Raw genomic sequence first — 18,692 nt, 5'->3', positions numbered from 1 at the left:
ATAATTTGTCACATTAAATATTACACTAATGTTGTTTAAAAATGTGATGTCTTTAGCATTACTCTAGTGTTGGATTAATATTATGAGTTGTTAACCTAAGCATGAGTTATTTTTATGCAAATAATGCTAACGAGGCCAAATATTTTTATTGTTTTTCTAATGAATAGGAGTTATTTGTGCTAGAGAATGATTATTAGCACCATTATGCTCGCTTTCATTCCATATTTATTTTATTAGGGAGGAGTGCATGTGATTTTAGTGTTAATAGCAGCTCCCATTATGTCATCATCATTTGGTGTGCTTTTAAACTTGATTGATTGATATGAACACTACATGGATATAAAAGGGTAAATCCGAACACAAATAATTGTCAACCCTCTAGCCATTCTCTTAATTAATTGGTATTTTGTAAATAGAAAAGGGAATCGAACCTTTGATCTAGTTTGATACGGACATATTTCCTCATTCACCTTCTCCACTTCAACATCCCACAGATTTAATTGAACCTTATGTGCAAACATTATTCTTCTGCATTCCATCTTTTCCTTTTCTCTGTTAATTCTTCTTTAAGAAGTGTAGGAGAAAAACGAGAGAGTACAAAAATCACTTACTTGTGCTGCAAGCATGTCATAGAAACAAAGGAATATGCATCATGTAGAGAAGTCAAATCCATGTCCAAGTACATAAAGCATATATATAAACACAAAGGCAATGAAAGGTAGATTTGTGTCACACAAACACAAGGCTATTGGAGGTTGAGAGTAGACCTGGCATTCGTGTCGTGTTTCTCGTGTTCGTGTCGTTTTCGTGTCATACCCGATAGCTTAACGGGTCGTGTCGTGTAGTACCCGTTAAAGTAAACGGGTAATATGACCCGACCCGAAATCAACCCGTTAATATTTTCAGGTAATATGACCCGACCCGTTACCCGTTAAGAAAAATATTTTTTAAATCAATAAAAATGAAAATGAAAAACATAATTTGACCCCAAAAAATGTAAAACATAATACTAAATCAGTATATGCATACTAAATTTCGGAGTTGACCCCTTAATGAAAGTTGTAAAGCTTTTTATTACAAGTGATTACATTTTTCACACTTCTACAATAATTATTATTAATTTTATTAATTTTTCACTAAAATAAATAACATTGTTCATGAGATTTGGAGGGTTTTAAAAATCTAAACGACCATGTAACCTTGCCAATGGAACTCAAAGCTTACATGTTATTCCTTTTACAAAATCCTCAATTTTCATAGATCATCATGACATAAGATTTTGTGGTATATATCCACTTCTGTAAATATTTTAAATTGACGATCAAATTAGTTCATTGTATTCATATAGGATCAAGGAGTGTAGCTGTAAAAAATCATCAAAATCAGAGTTAAAATAACCGTTAAATCGTGATTTTTCGTTTATAACCGTCGAAACATTTTGTCTCGTTACTTGATCTCTGAATGTTTGTTTTTTACAATTTCTGGCATATGCGATCTCGAAGCATATATAAACACGTTTGATGGTTGGATCATTGAAATTAGTTTCATATGATGCGTATCCCATCAAAACGATACATTAACTAACACTTAGAGTTTATTTATATTTTCATTAAGTATAACATAAGATTTTGTGGTATCCACTAATGTAAATATTTTAAATTGAAGATCGAATTCATTCATTGTATTCATATAGGGTCAAGGAGTGTAGCTATAAAAAATCATCAAAATCGGAGTTAAAATAACCGTTAAATCGTGATTTTTCATTTATAACCGTCGAAACGTTTTGTCTCATTACTTGATCTCTGAATGTTTGTTTTTTGCAATGTTTGGTGTATGCGATCTCGAAGCATAAATAAATAAGTTTGACGGTTGGATTGTTGAAATTAGTTTTGTAGGATGTGTATCCCATCAAAACGATAAATTCACTAACATTTAAGAGTTTATTTATACTTTTATCAAGTATAACATAAGATTTTGTGGTATCCACTAGTGTAAATATTTCAAATTGAAGATCGAATTCATTCATTGTATTCATATAGGGTCAAGAAGTGTAGCTGTAAAAAATCATCAAAATCGAAGTTAAAATAACTGTTAAATCGTGATTTTTCATTTATAACCGTTGAAAAGTTTTGTCTCTTTACTTGATCTCTGAATGTTTGTTTTTTGCAATTTTTGGCGTATGCGATCTCGAAGCATATATAAACAAGTTTGACGGTTGGATCGTTGAAATTAGTTTCGTAGGATGTGTATCCCATCAAAACAATAGATTCACTAATACTTAAGAGTTTATTTATACTTTCATCAAGTATAACATAAGATTTTGTGGTATCCACTAGTGGAAATATTTTAAATTGAAGATCAAATTCATTCATTGTATTCATATAGGGTCAAGGAGTGTAGCTATAAAAAATCATCAAAATCGGAGTTAAAATAACCGTTAAATCGTGATTTTTCATTTATAACCGTTGAAAAGTTTTGTCTTATTACTTGATCTCTGAATGTTTGTTTTTTTCAATTTTTGGTGTATGCGATCTTGAAGCATATATAAACAAGTTTGACGGTTGGATCGTTGACATTAGTTTCATAGGAAGCGTATTCCATCAAAACGATAGATTCACTAACACTTGAGAGTTTATTTATATTTTCATCAAGTATAACATAAGATTTTGTGGTATCCACTAGTGTAAATATTTTAAATTGAAGATCGAATTCATTCATTGTATTCATATAGGGTCATGGAGTGTAGCTGTAAAAAATCATCAAAATTAGAGTTAAAATAACCGTTAAATCATGATTTTTCGTTTATAACCGTTGAAAAGTTTTGTCTCGTTACTTGATCTCTAAATGTTTGTTTTTTGCAATTTTTGGCGTATGCGATCTCGAAGCATATATAAACAAGTTTGACGGTTAGATCGTTGAAATTAGTTTCGTAGGATGCGTATCCCATCAAAACGATAGATTTACTAACACTTAAGAGTTTATTTATACTTTCATTAAGTATAACATAAGATTTTGTGATGTCCACTAGTATAAATATTTTAAATTGAAGATCAAATTCATTCATTGTATTCATACAGGGTCAAGGAGTGTAGCTGTAAAAAATCATCAAAATCGGAGTTAAAATAACCGTTAAATCGTGATTTTTCGTTTATAACCGTCAAAATTTTTTGTCTCGTTACTTGATCTCTGAATGTTTATTTTTTGCAATTTTTGGTGTATGCGATATCAAAGCATATATAAACAAGTTTGACGGTTGGATCGTTAAAATTAGTTTGGTAAGATGCGTATCCCATCAAAATGATAAATTCACTAACACTTGAGAGTTTATTTATACTTTTATCAAGTATAACATAAGATTTTGTGGTATCCACCAATGTAAATATTTTAAATTGAAGATCGAATTCATTCATTATATTCATATAGGGTCAAAGAGTATAGCTGTAAAAAAATCATCAAAATCAGAGTTAAAACAACCGTTAAATCGTGATTTTTCGTTTATAACCGTTGAAAGGTTTTGTCTCGTTTCTTGATCTCTGAATATGTTTTTTTTGCAAATTTTGGCGTATGCGATCTCGAAGCATATATAAACAAGTTTGACGGTTGGATCATTGAAATTTGTTTCATAGGATGCGTATCCCATCAAAACGATACATTAACTAACACTTAGAGTTTCTTTGGGTTAAATATTAGGCGGGAAATGGATGGATATAGGCTGCAAAATTTCCCAAACATTAGGCGGGAAATGGATGAAACTCTTGAAATATTAGGCGGGAAATTAATTATTATAATTTTTTTATGTGTTTGGTATTTTTATATTACTTGATATTTTTATTTTTAATGTGTTTTATGATTTTTAATCTCAATCTTTGCCTATAATATACTATAAAAATAAATAAATAAATAAAACTTAAAATCTAAAGTTTATATAGAATAATAATTAATAAACAATATATACATATTCATTATATCTATTGCATTTTATAGTAAGTTTTTTTTAGTAGTTTAAAAAATTAAAATCATCAAAATAACATTTTTCTTATCGTGTCGAAACAGGTTACCCGCGTGTCACTCTCGTGTAAACCTGTTAAGGACCCGTTATTAACAGGTTATTATCGTGTGACCCGATAATGACCCGATTAGTTATCGTGTTGACCCGAAACCCGTTATTTTCGTGTCGTTTACGTGTCGTGTTAACGGGTCGTGTAAGAAATTGCCAGGTCTAGTTGAGAGGTCGATTCATGTTTTGGAAATGGAATTTAAGTGATATTTGGGAATGGAATATCAGAATTGATTCATGGCTATTAGGTAAAGCAACAATACTTGGTCGAAGTGGAGGAATTAGAATATTAGGTCTTGCACTCAAAACCCCCAAGTGTCCCACCACCACCACACATACCATACTAAATGCGACGTTGTTTTCAGCGTGAGCTCGTCGTCTATCTCCATTTTTTATTTTCATCAGTTTCAACATCTTTATGATTGGATTATTAATTAAGTATTAATTAACGTGTTTATTTTATATTGGTGATACTTCATATGATTTACAAATTTAATTTAAAAATTTAGTCTACCTAACATTACGCGGTAGGATACTGATGAGTTAAAGTTCCATTACAAAGTTTTACCAAACTTGCTAATTATTACAACCACCAACCCCAGCCAGCCAGCCATGATTATAAGCACGGTTTCTAACTTTCTACTGATCGCCAGTCCCCACAGCCATGTGTTATTTTCATGATTTGGTGTTGCAAATGGAATCCAGTGATATGGAGTCTTGAATGTGTGGAGTTGTTGTAAGAGACGGACTTTCATGCAACAGAATGTTATTATAGTGATATTTCAAGCAAAATTTGCAGAGTAAAAGTGGGTCAATTTTTCAAATGACCTGAATGCTTACGTTTTACCTTTTACTAATCTTTGTGGCCATATTCTAAGAAAATCATACAGTATCAAGGTTGGGCGAGAGATATTAAAGAAGAGAGAGAGAGAGAGGGGGAGAGGGAGAGGAAGGGATCAATTTGTTCATATCACCCCAATTGCCTTGCGTTTTACTAATATTGTCCAATGTTGAGTCTTAATCCCTAAGGGTTGTAGGGCATGGCACGTAGTTGGAGGTTGGGAGGTTAGAAGCTTCTTGAACTAATTATCGTGTCTCCATCTTGATAAAATTCTAGCACTGTGCTACTGTTCATACATTGAAATATAGGAACGCTTAGGTCTAGTGCTCTTTTTCTCTAAAACTAGTCATTTGTCTTACTTTTTAAATAGTTAAAACACATAACAGTAGGTAATTAATTTGAAATATCGTCACTATAATCGCTCGATTATAAGTAAGTTTCTATCTTGTTGTTTGTTGTTGGGACGTAGTTGTAGTTTTCATCGTACGTATGATCTTTACATATCCTAGCTAAGCTAGTAGCTAGTAGCTAGTAGCTAGTAGCTAGCAGATGGTTTCGATGCTTGTTAGGTAACCATTTTAAGGAATTAGGAAGGGTTGTGGTGTTGGTCTAGAAACCCCTTGCATGGGCGGCCCCCGGTCTTTGGATTGATGACGACTTGCCCTATACCTTCTATTTTTATTTGTCATTTTTTTATAAAACAAAATGAATTCAAAGTTATGTGCGATTGGTTAGGACAAACTGGTGAGATATCCAATTGCTTTGCATCGTAATTATTTTTAAATTTATGAGACGGCCAGCAACAACATAGAAAGCTCAGTAATAATATAAACTATATAGCTTACGACTCTATTTTATCAGCCTAAAAGTAAATAATTAACTTACTACTTGCTCCAATTACAAACAAAGAAACTTGCTACTGGCCTAATAAAACAGGAAAACTTGCGTATTGTAGGGCAAAAAATGGTTTAACTAACGTCAGTTTCTGTGGAGGAGAGTAATATTTTATGGTCGTACGAATAATATCGTAAACTGTTAATCTAAATAATGCACTTGAACAATTTTTTGTTTAATTAACGATTTAGTAACTAGCTAGATAGTTGGATATTTAGTAAGAAATGTTTCTTTATATTGTGGATCTATGTTTTAGAAGTGTGAATTTTTACATTTGTCATTGGTCAAATTGGATATCACATCATGCGTGGAAGAAAATAATTGGGATGTAAAGTGAGTTTCCATCCTAACCTATATAAAAATTTTGATACAACTACCTTATTATGATAGTTTTCACACCGAATATCTCAAACTCTTATGTATGGTCGAGTAAGACCAAAATAACAAAGTCTCATACTGTTTTTTTTTTAATGCAACGATACGTATTTCATTAGAGGGCAGAAGTTGAAACCAATTCCAAACCCAACGAAAAGGCAAGGAGTACAAAATAGTCCACAGTCTTAAAAACAAAACAACCAAATCACTAAAGATCCTCAGTGAGGAGGTCGATGATGAAAGACGGAGGACAATCAAGCCATTCGCTTTGATCGCCAATATTCAAACTATAACGAGCCAGACGATTAATATCGGCTTTGGCTTGGCAACGAACATGAGTACAAACAACTTCAGTGATTGTAGAGAGCCAGAATACATGCCCTGCGAATAACATGATCAGAATACATTATATAAGTTTATCTCAAACAGAATCAAAGTAAACTTACCGAGGAGAAAACAAAATTAAATCGTAGAAGCAATCATGCAAGAAAGAAAGAAGACATCTGGAATAATTAGGGTTTTAATTTTTCCTTTTTCTTATAATTTTGGGGACCATAAGCATCGGGGATATAGATGCTCCAAGTAGAATGGGAACAAATCAAACTTAGCTATGACGTACGCAAAAATTAGTCTATTGAATCTCTTTGATTTATTAATTTTATCTTGTTCAAATAAATAGATAATTTCTTCTAAGGCTATATAGCCAACATGGTCCCTCAGAATTACATAACACATCACTTTGGTCCCTGAGATTAAAAATCAATAGAAATGGTCCCTGCGATTGTCCACCATCCATCATTTCGGTCATTCAGTTAAAAACTCCATTAAGTGTCCCGGAGCTCTTGGCCGGAAGTTTGGGCAATTTTCAAAGCTTCGTAACTCAATCGTTTCTAAACCAAATTTGACCTATAATATATCAAAACGAAGATAGGAAAGTGTAGAACATGAGTATACCTATTTGGAAGCCCAATGGTTGCCAGAGATGGTCGGAAAATAGCCTCAAAGTTGACTGGTCCGCAGGAAAACTGGAAAACTCGTCGGAAACTGGGTAAACTTTAAACATTCATAACTTCTTCAATACTCAAAGAAATCGAGTGATTCTAAAACGAAAATCATACTTCTCGACGAGACGAAGTTAGCCACTTTCGAGCCATATTCCAGCCAAACCACAGTGAATTAGCCATCGAAAAAGATACTATTCTCTTCGTCTTGTCGAGAAGTATGATTTTTGTTTTTGAATCACTCAATTTCATTGAGTATTGAAGAAGTTATGAACGTTTAAAGTTTACCCAGTTTTTGGCTAGCTTTCCAATTTTTCCTCGGACCAGTCAACTTTGAGACTATTTTCTGACCATCTACGGCAACCATTGGGCTTTTAAATAAATATAATCTTGTTCTACACTTTCCTATTTTCATTTTGATATATTATGGGTCGAATTTGGTTAAGAAACGATTGAGTTACGAAGCTTTGAAAATTGCCTCAACTTCCGGCCAAAAGCTCCGGGATACTTAATGGTGTTTTTAACGAAATGACCAAAATGATGGATGGTGGACAATCTTATGGACCATTTCTATTGATTTTCAATTTCAAAAACTAAAATAATGTGTTATACAAATTTCAAAAACCATTTTAGCTATTTAGACTTACTTCTAATAGAAAAAGTCAGATGTCTTCCACTTCTTAATTGGCTGGGGAAGCCAGCGCAAACCGCCCCAGCCAATAGCATCCCTATCACTCTGATTAACTAATTAAAACTAATTACTTCCATGATTAAGAGAATTAAGATGATAAATTAAAAAAATGACCTTTAGAAAATATCTACGCAGCAAAGGGACAGGCGTACCCCCACTCCACCACAAATCAGTCGACAGCCACACGAATATATTATTTTTATTTACCAAAACTTATAAAATTAAATAATTTGGAATAATTTTATTTTACATTGGCTTAGAAGTAAAGATTAGGCCTCCACTACGCTAATTATGAGAATAAGTATATTATAAAAATATATTCCTTGTCACCTTTCATCCGACGGCAGGAATACGATATATCAGCCACCTCTCTCATCCCATCCCTTCATTGTTTACTATTTTTTATTTTTTTGTTTTTTTCTCCCTCCTGTTCCTAAATTGTGTGACGTCACACGTCGGTGGAGCACTCGTGCTACGACTTTTTATCCCCAAAACGACTGTGCTTTAATTGGTGCGCCATCCCGATTCCTGCGAATTCAACGCTCATGATGCACTCATTAAATTTGGACCACGCAAATTTCTCACCACACCCACCCAACCCCCCACCCCTCACCCCGGAATCTCCTTTTCCGGGTATATATATGAATCCCAACTTGTTTCTTAAACTTATTCATTTACAAAGCCTTCCCAACAAAAAAAAAAAACATTACTTGCCTTCTGCTACTACTTGTGGCGTTCACAATTTTGGAAGGTCAGGGATGACAAAGGTGTACCCGAACACTGCAAATGCCAACACTGTCCCCGCCTGCGAGCCTCAGAGGCTCAAGAGCTCCGGCTCCGACGACGAAAACGCGACGATCCTGACGGTGTGGAAGAAGTCCTTGCTGTTGAGCTGCAATGGGTTCACGGTGTTCGACTCCAAGGGCAATTTGGTCTTTAGGGTTGATAACTACTTGGCCGGCCATAAGGGCGAGATCGTCCTCATGGACGCCTCCGGCAAACCTCTCCTCACCATCCGTCGCAAGGTATATATGCTCACAATTTTAACTTGAGTATTTGTCGGACAATAATTATGTTTGCGTACATTTTGTTGGTGTTATTTATTTGGTTGCTGATGGTTGTACGTAATTTTTGTACGTGTTAAATCAGCGGCTGAGCTTGGGGGACAACTGGGTGGTGTACGACGGAGAAACCGACGTGAATCCGCGGTTCTGCGCGACGAAGCACGTGAACATCCTCAAGAACAAGTGCTTGGCGCACATGACCTCAGCCAACAGCTGCAAAGGTAGTGGCTCGCCGAAAAACTACGACAACAAGAACGCGGTGTTTTATCAGATGGAAGGGTCGTACGCGGAGCGGTGCTGCGCGGTGTACGACAGCAAAAGGAGGGGGGTGGCCGAGATCAAGAGGAAGGAGGCAGTGGGCGGAGTAGCGTTGGGAGTCGACGTCTTTCGCCTCATCGTGCAGCCCGATATGGACACGGCGGTGGCCATGTCCCTCGTCATCTTGCTTGACCAGATGTACGGGACGTCGAGGCGGTGAAAAGTTAAAACTCCTTTTACTTCGTCACCCACCTTTTTCCCCTTGGTGGATTCACATCTCCTCCTCCTCTATAAATTCTATGTTCCATCTCTCTTTTTTGGTCTGATCTCGTCGATCTCTGGTTGTCTCTCCGATATTCCCACTTGCGTTTATCTTTTTTCTTTTTCTTTCCTTTTTTTTTTTTTCTTCTTTTAAATCGGAAAAAATCAATGAAGCTTGGTTTTTTCCTTTTATATAAAAAACCAAGCTTCTTTTAGTGGGATGTAAATAGGACTTGGAAACAACAAAGTTTATCGGACGTAGGTAATGTGTGAAAAGTTGATACGGTGAATATATTTTTGCAGTAATTATCTTGTTGCTGTTTTGGAAGTTGATTCTGCTATATCTGTTGTTGGACGTTGTGTTTGAGTTTATGTATTCTTCTTAGTTACGAAAACTTAATTGTTCTCGTTGAGTTCAATTCACTTTTCTCTCCTGTTAGAGTAATTTAGACTATGGCTTATATTAGAATTGATTGATTTGATGGAGTAACTCAATTATTAAAGATTGATTAGTGATTAATAATCAGACAAAATCATGTTTTGAATTGGTGGTACATCAACATCAGTGTACTGGAAATACGACATTATATACCAAACTGTGATAGTATAATTGGTTAGAAATTTATAAAATAGAATTCAATCAATTATAATATTACACTTGGTGCATCGAAATTTCTCTATGAACTCTGATATCACTTCTACAAGACTCTTTAAAATTGGCTCTTCAAAGTTCAAACACAACTTGGCTTCGAAAACCTAAGTTTACTTGTTCGCAATTTTCACAATATAACTTTTAAGTCTTTTATGGTATATCCAGCCATATGATTCAAATTCAATCAAAGAGTATAAAGTTACTCTACGAAAAGCATCTTCAACTCAAAAAACAAATTTTACCCTTCAAGTCGAATTCAACACTCTTATAACATTAATTTATGGGAACTGTTATTAACACTCCAAAAATCACATTTTACAATCCTCACAAGTGTTTTTTTTTTTTCCTAATTATAGAAATTTTGGAGTGCAAAATGAGATTTTTAGAGTGCCAATGAACTCAACGTTTATATTCATTATTATAATTAATTTTTTATGTTCCTCCAATGAACTCAACGTTTTATTTTTAATCAAGAAAATTGAGTTGAATGGTAAGAAAGTTGTGACCCAATTAATGGAGAGAGAAAGTGGTCACATATTTGTAAGGTGAGTAGTTTGCTTCTTGAGTTAGAACTGATTTGGTTGATGTGGCTCACCAAATCAAGGCATTTAAAAGCCTTTGAAGAACAATGTTGGTGACCTTACGGCTCTGACGGGCTTATTGGAACTGCTCTAACTTGGTTTAGGCTTAATTATTGTAGCAAATAGTTTTTGAATTTTACCCTTAGTTTAATTTTGCTTTGGACTCTTATATTATTTTTTTAGTCCTTGAACTTAATAATGTGTTGTACCAACTACTTAGTATTACGGTCTAGCGATATGTCTCTTCACTTGTAAGTGAAAAGCCTTAGATTCGATTCTCGTCAAATGCGAAGTTTAATCAATTATCATGGCTGGCCCAGTATGAAACTTAGCAAACTCATCCACCCCCTTAGTGTAAATATTATCGTTTATTCATTTTAAAAAAAATTTATGTTGTACTATTCACTAACATTGTCCTTTTCTTTTCCGTTATATTTAGAAATATATTAGCAACTTCAACTGAAAACTTCAAAATACAATAGAAAAACTAAAAAAAAAAAAAATGAAAATTTATAACTAATATCTAAAACTTAAAATAAAATGATTTGGTTGGACTTTAACATTTTTTAGATATTAGGCAATACGATTTTAAAGTTGGTACGAGATCGAACAGTGGTTGGACTTCGACAACTAACAAATCACATATTAAACTTCAAAAAAAAAAAAAAAAAAAATCCTATGTATTCAATTTTCTTACACAAAAAATCCTTTCTCATCTAAATTCATTTTGGAAGTTCCTTATATACCCTTAAATTTAATGAAAAAATAGACCACATTAGTTAAAATGATCAATGGTACGACACATTGTTAAGTTCAAAGATTAAAGAAACTAATCTGAAATTTCAAATGACGAAATTTAAATCAGGAGTAAAGTTCAAGAACCAATGCTACAATTAAGCGATGGTTTTAATATGTAACTGTACCTCCTCCTATAATTTTTTTTATATTTTTAATTTGAGTTGTTATATTTAGTCCAATTTTTTTTTTTTATTACAACGATACATGTTACAATAATAAGAGAGAAAGTTCAACTAAACCAGACAATGAACAACCTACTTTTGTATCGAATTCACCTCCTTCTATAAATTAAGAGTAAAATCAAAGAACCATGAGCGGAAAGAAAGAGAAAGATTATAGAAGAAGAAGCCTTCGACGTCATCATTTTACAAAGCCATATTGGGCCTTGAGGCAGCATCCTTGGGTCCCCAAATTGAAGCTCCTATAGGATTGAAGGCCCGTATAAGTCCGAGAAGAAACGATTATTTGTTGATAACTCTAAATAAAGAACTTCAGCCCAAGCAAAACCACAATTTTTTGTCATGTCAAATGCCAAAAAGATGATCGAATGTTTCACAAAGGTTAGGGAAAGTTTCCCCCGGTTGTCTAGTAACATGTTGGCGTTGTGTTACATCTGAAGTCAAACAGGTATTCAGTTATACTGGTATCGGTGATAGGGATATGCTCGGAAATTAATGAACACTACGAAATTTAGTCCACTTAAACTAGATTTGCCACGAAGTCATCCCAGTTACAAATATTAGGCTTAAGTCTTATACAAGCCTAATATTAAATTGACTCGTTATTTTTGTGGAGGAATCCACAATAGGGTGCGAACAACCCAATTAAGTAGTCGTCCAGCTGCACACATAAAACACCATGCTCACCACATGGTACGGAATATTTTCTTCCAAGATTCTTCTTGTATTTGAGTTGATGCTTCGTTAATAATATCGTGCTCTATTCAAATGCCATTACTAAATGCACGCATGCCCTTTTCCAAAATGAAATTCAAAATGTGGAAGACGACCTCGACGTTATTGAAATATAAAGTATGTTTGTTAAGTAGTTGAAAAACATGAATTAAATAGCAGAAGAGCATGAAGTAGGCACACATAAGGTTCAATTTTTATATACAAAATTGGACGCATGCACCTGCTCGCAGCACCAAAAGTTGAATAAACTACATCACAGTATATTTTTCTTTTTGTTTGGTTGAATAAGTTTGAATTCGATTTGGCTATTTATGTGAATTGAATCTAAAATACTTTGCTTCATGCAACTGAAAAGAAATAAGCTCATCAATTATACTTGAGTTTCACGTATGAGTTTACAACATCCGTACATATAATTTTAGAGGCTGATCATTATTAGTCACTTGTTATTGTCGATTAATACCAGATAAAAATCGTATATTATGATGTTGGTTTTATTTGTGCTCATATTTGAGAGATTTTTTTTTCATAAATTTGGAACACAAGGCGGTCTACTATGTGTCAAATACAAATAAAGACAATATATATTTTTCAGTTTATCTTCACTTGTATTATACATGTAGTGTACCGACTCCTTTTTTCATGCACACTGAAAATCTCTCCTATTGTTGTAGGAATAAAATCATCTTCACTTGTAAGTAAGAAGTTTTAGGTTCGATTTTCGTCAAAAACGAATTTGAACCACATTATTGTTAGCCTATTATGAGGTTAAGCCCACATCTTCTTCCTTAGTATAGATAATATCGTTTGTTAAAAAAAAAAAAACAAAAAACAAAATCGATTGAAGATATGCTTTGCCTGGCTAAGTAAATAAATACAGTCAAATTCAGGAAATTTTCACTGATGATTTTTTTGGGGAGCTTTAATGAAAAACTCTCTGTACTGTTCACTTTAACGAAAAACCATATTTTTACACTAAAAAGCCAAATCCTAGTATTGTAACATCCCACATCGCCCAGGGGAGTGGATCATGTAAGCCTTATATGTATATTCCCATATCTACCTAGCACGAGGCATTTTGCGAACTCACTGGCTTCGGGTTCCATCAGAACTCCAAAGTTAAGCGTGTTCACACGAGAGCAATCCTAGGATGGGCGACCCATTGGAAAGTTCTCGTGTGAGTTCCCAGAAACAAAATAATGAGGGCGTGGTCGGGGTTCAAAGCGGATAATATCGTGCTACAGCGGAGTTGAGCCCGGGTCAGGATGTGACAAGTACTATTAACTTTACATTAGTTTAAACTCAAAATTTTCAAACTCGTTTCATTATTTATTTATTTATTTTTAATCAATATCAGTCAATTACATAATTAGAACGAAATTAGGTTCTTCTAGAGTATTCTTCTAATAATCTGAACCAAACTTTCTTTCTCCCGCAGCCGAAAGGTCAAAACGGTCGGTATCACCACGCCTCTGGTTTTCGACGTCACGTGGATTCTGCTTGGCCAATGATCGCGACTTCTCCACCTCTACGCACCAAGTGTAACGCCAAGATTTCGTGATCACCTTACAACCGTGGACCGCAAATCACCGTGTCAAATACCGCGGGGCCTATTCCCCTACGCCAAGCGGTATCCTGGAAAGGTCAAAAGGACAAAAAATCAACGGCGTCAGATTTGGAAACAAGTCCCTAGCGAGAACAAGCTCCATTCCGTCCGTTGGGTTCCGTTATATATACCGGCCGCAGGGAGATCAAGCTCGCTGTTGCTTTCTCGCTCTCTTCAGCTCTTCTGTTCTACAAGGTTCGATATTTTTCATAATTCCTAAGATTTTTTCTTTAATTAAATTTTTTTTTATTTAATTATCGAGTGCGATTTGTTTGTATTTTTGTGATAGTTTGAGTGTGAATTATTTGTATTTTTGTGACATAAAATTGGTGGGTCATTGGGTTTTGATTGAATTTTGATTTGCGTTGGAAGCAGAAAAATCGAGAAAAAAGGAAAATGGGGGGCTCAGGATTCGACTGGAAATTGCCGGACCACCCTAAGTTGCCGAAGGGGAAGGTCATCGGACTCATCGTTTTAGATGGGTGGGGCGAGGCCAACGCCGACCAGTACAACTGCATCCATGTCGCCGAGACCCCCGTCATGGATTCGCTCAAGAAGGTGACTTTCGTAATTTTAAAGATCTGGTTTTTCAAATTTCGATTGCCCTGTTCGTTTAAAGTGTCAGATTTTTGTTGTTGGATTTGAATTTCGATTCGTACTGATTGCGTGTGTGTGGTGTTGTCGATATAGGGTGCTCCTGAAAGATGGAGGTTAGTGAGAGCACACGGAACTGCCGTGGGACTTCCCACAGAGGATGATATGGGCAACAGTGAAGTGGGTCACAATGCCCTCGGCGCCGGGCGTATTTTTGCCCAGGGGTGAGTTCTAGGCTTTCCCCTTCGTTTGTTTTACTTCCCGTATGTTAAATTTGATGTGTGTATTGTTTGCTGTATGGTTTTCGATATGTTTTATGAATGTCAGTTAAGAGAATTGGATTCGTAGTGAGTTGTGATGAGTAATCATGGTTGTTTTTTTTATGGATATAGTGCTAAGCTTGTTGATGCTGCACTTGCTTCCGGGAAAATTTTCGAGGGAGAAGGTTTTAAGTATGTTAAGGAATCCTTTGCGACTAACACATTGCATCTCATTGGTTTAATGAGTGACGGTGGAGTTCATTCTCGGCTTGATCAATTGCTAGTGAGTTTTTTTAGCACTAGTCTGTTTTTTCTTTCTTTGGATTTGGTTTTCCTCCAAATTTCGCCTTTATCATATGTATTCTTTTCTCCTGGTGTAGTTGTTGCTTAAAGGAGCTAGTGAACATGGTGCTAAAAAGATCCGTGTTCATGTTCTCACTGATGGACGTGATGTTCTGGACGGTTCAAGTGTGGGATTTGCAGAAATCCTTGAAAATGACCTTGCGAAATTGCGTGAGAAAGGTGTGGATGCACAGGTTGCGTCTGGTGGTGGTCGTATGTATGTCACCATGGATCGTTATGAGGTATTGAATGAAGCCAACTCTTAAGCTCGTTCTGCAGGCATGATTGGGTCTAATTCTTCCTTCTGTATTTTTTACTGTTGTGTGTATATTGTATATAACAGTTTGTTTAAAGTACGTTCCTTTTTACGAAGTGTTCTGAATCTGATGCTCTGCATGGTGCTGCCCCTCTTATGTCTTAAGAAGGGTTTATTAGGGTTTCCATTAGCTTGTTTTATTTATGTTCCCAGAATTATCGTGCTTTTTTATTCAAACATACTACAAGCCTTCCCAAAATTTGGTAAAGTTCCCATGCCAAGAATTATAGGATTGATTTGTCTTTATGGTTAATACTTATCTGAATTGTTGCTCTGGAACAGAATGAATAAATTTTAGATTTTGCAGAATGATTGGAGCGTCGTAAAACGAGGATGGGATGCCCAAGTTCTTGGTGAAGCTCCCTATAAATTTAAGAATGCAGTTGAAGCTATCAAGACGTTGAGGGCGGAACCAAACGCCAATGACCAGTATCTACCTCCTTTTGTTATTGTTGACGACAGTGGAAAGCCTGTTGGCCCGATCGTGGATGGTGATGCTGTTGTTACATTCAACTTCCGTGCTGACCGTATGGTTATGATTGCCAAGGCACTTGAGTATGCCGATTTTGACAAGTTTGATCGAGTTCGAGTCCCAAAAATCCGTTATGCCGGTATGCTTCAGTATGATGGTGAGCTGAAGCTTCCAAGCCGTTACCTTGTAGAACCCCCAGAGATTGATAGAACATCTGGTGAATATCTTACGTACAACGGTGTCCGCACTTTTGCCTGCAGGTTTGTTTTTCTCACCAAGTTAAACTATCTGTGTTGCTGTCAAGCGTTAGGATTGTGTTTTCTCCAAATCATTTTGACCAATTTGCCCAGAATTTTCTTTTCATGGTTGAATTTTTGGCTTCTGACCCATAAATTCTTTGCTTCCAAATCTTTGCTTTCACAGTGAGACTGTTAAGTTTGGCCATGTCACTTTCTTCTGGAACGGCAATCGTTCTGGTTATTTTAACGATAAAATGGAGGAGTATGTAGAAATTCCAAGCGATAGTGGAATCACATTCAACGTCCAGCCAAAAATGAAGGCAGTCGAGATTGCTGAAAAGGCTAGGGATGCTATTCTTAGTGGAAAGTTTGAGCAGGTAATGGATAGGCCAGTCATGCGATCTAAGAATTTCTAGTATCCAAAGAAAATATTTCAGATTTTATATTTTGTTTTTGCTTAGGTTCGTGTTAACCTTCCAAATGGCGACATGGTGGGGCACACAGGCGACATTGAGGCCACAATTGTTGCTTGCAAGGCTGCTGATGAAGCCGTCAAGGTACTGTTGCTATACATGCTTGGTATTCCTGTATGTAGTCAAATTTGATCAAAAAGCCGGTGCTTGTTGCCTTGTAATCCCCTTACCCCTCACTGTAGTGAAAAAGTTCCACATCTTCTTACTGAGTTGCTATTGTGTACTTGCAGATAATTCTTGATGCAATCGAGCGGGTTGGTGGAATTTACGTCGTCACTGCTGATCATGGTAACGCTGAGGATATGGTGAAGAGAAATAAGACCGGGCAACCTCTTCTCGACAAGAGTGGCAACATTCAAATTCTTACTTCCCATACTCTACAGCCAGTAAGTTCTCCCAAATTTTTTCTGTCATTTTTATAACAAACGACAAGAGCGGCCACTGTCGATTTACCATAGATTCATAGTATAGAACATTGTCGAATTCCACAGGTTTTCAGTCATTGATTGTTTTGGTTTTTCTTGAAGGTCCCAATTGCAATTGGAGGTCCTGGACTTGCACCCGGAGTCCGTTTCCGCAAGGATCTTCCTAGCGGCGGGCTGGCCAATGTTGCTGCAACTGTGATGAACCTGCATGGATTCCAGGCTCCTAGCGACTACGAGCCATCCCTCATCGAAGTTGCTGACAACTAGGAAGGCCAGAGAAAAGAACGCACTCTAGTTTTTCCTAAATTTTGACTTAGGTTTACGAACGCCATAGAAGGAGGGTTGTCGATTACGGTTTGTTTATTAAATAAGTTCGAACGATGCCTGCTCACAGTAGCTTCCGTGGGCGAGTACGCTAATTGTATCATTGTCTCATGAGAATGACAGAACAAGAGAGAGATAAAAAATGGAATTTTTTTGCTATTATTTTATGCTCTACCAATTACCATTGAGGTTGTGTTGTCTTGAAATATCAGTGTATGAAGAACAATGTTTTTCGGATTGAAGGTTTTAAATCTCAGTTTATAATTTTTTTGTCTTCCTACAGATTCACAAAAGGCGTGTTATCCACACACTATTTTTAATTAAATACATCATTCTTAATTTTTTATTGACGAATTAAATAAATTGAACAGAGCAATGACAACAATTAAGGGAGCGTGTTATGCCATTTTTAATTAAAACACCATTCTTAATTTTTGGTTGACGAATTAAATAAATTGAACGGAGCAATGACAACAATTAAGGGAGCGTGTGGAAGGTAAAAAAGATAGTGTGGGCACCGTCCACTCAGAAATTGCATAAGAAATTTAATTAAAGTGCTTTAACCAATAGCCATCTCAAGTTAAATTACATGTCATTATTATATTTTTTTAAATTAATATATTTTTTGAATTTATCATTTTATCTGCATGATGCACTTTTCCTTATTTAGTGGAGATATTAGTAATTAAACTATAAGTTTTCTTCTTCCAAATATGTTTTTTCGATTACATTTTTTTTTTTAGTTATACAAACATTTAATATTATTTCTTTTTCCAAATGGTTTTTTTTCTTTCAAATAGTTGGTAATCAACATAAAAGTTCCATGTAAATTTTCAATTTTTTTGTGAAATTATATTTTTTTTGCTGTTTTTTTATGTATATTAGGTACAATACATTACGTATATATTATCTGCGGGTACGTTTGAATTTACAAAAATCATTAATTGGTACGTTTGATTTGATACATATTGTTAATATTGGTAAATTATTTTTATTTTGGTACGTTTTATTTTGTACACATTATGTATTGGTACGTTTATATTATTCTCAATCCTATTTTCTCTTAATGTACTAAAAGAAAAACTTATTTCGGTACATTTGATTTTGTGGGATTTAAAAATATTTTAAACTATTTTGGAAAGAAAATATCTTAAATCGTAGATAATTATTACTAAATTGTAGCTGTCACATCTCGGCCCGGGGTCCACCACATCCCTGGCCCGCTCCACCACCGTAGTATGATATTGTCCGCTT

At 35.3% G+C, this 18,692-nt stretch overlaps 2 protein-coding genes across 2 annotated transcripts; both read left to right on the top strand.

The window, feature by feature from the left end:
- The first annotated feature begins 8,527 nt into the window (after window positions 1–8,527).
- Window positions 8,528–9,724, top strand: LOC137723669 (protein LURP-one-related 8-like). The gene is made up of 2 exons (XM_068462867.1): window positions 8,528–8,884; window positions 9,009–9,724. The coding sequence occupies exons 1-2, from the start codon at window positions 8,618–8,620 to the stop codon at window positions 9,399–9,401; spliced, it is 660 nt and encodes a 219-aa protein (XP_068318968.1). The 5' UTR covers window positions 8,528–8,617; the 3' UTR covers window positions 9,402–9,724.
- Window positions 9,725–14,035: 4,311 nt separating this feature from the next.
- LOC137722484 (2,3-bisphosphoglycerate-independent phosphoglycerate mutase-like) lies at window positions 14,036–17,713 on the top strand. Its single transcript, XM_068461493.1, has 10 exons — window positions 14,036–14,188; window positions 14,369–14,551; window positions 14,684–14,811; window positions 14,980–15,130; window positions 15,228–15,431; window positions 15,813–16,237; window positions 16,401–16,593; window positions 16,678–16,773; window positions 16,920–17,075; window positions 17,217–17,713. Exons 2-10 carry the CDS (start codon window positions 14,390–14,392, stop codon window positions 17,379–17,381), a joined length of 1,680 nt encoding a protein of 559 aa, XP_068317594.1. The 5' UTR covers window positions 14,036–14,188; window positions 14,369–14,389; the 3' UTR covers window positions 17,382–17,713.
- Window positions 17,714–18,692: the final 979 nt, after the last annotated feature.

The sequence above is a fragment of the Pyrus communis genome, chromosome 17 (assembly GCF_963583255.1).
Source record: "Pyrus communis chromosome 17, drPyrComm1.1, whole genome shotgun sequence".
NCBI lineage: Eukaryota > Viridiplantae > Streptophyta > Magnoliopsida > Rosales > Rosaceae > Pyrus > Pyrus communis.
This window is presented reverse-complemented; position numbering and strand designations above follow the sequence as displayed.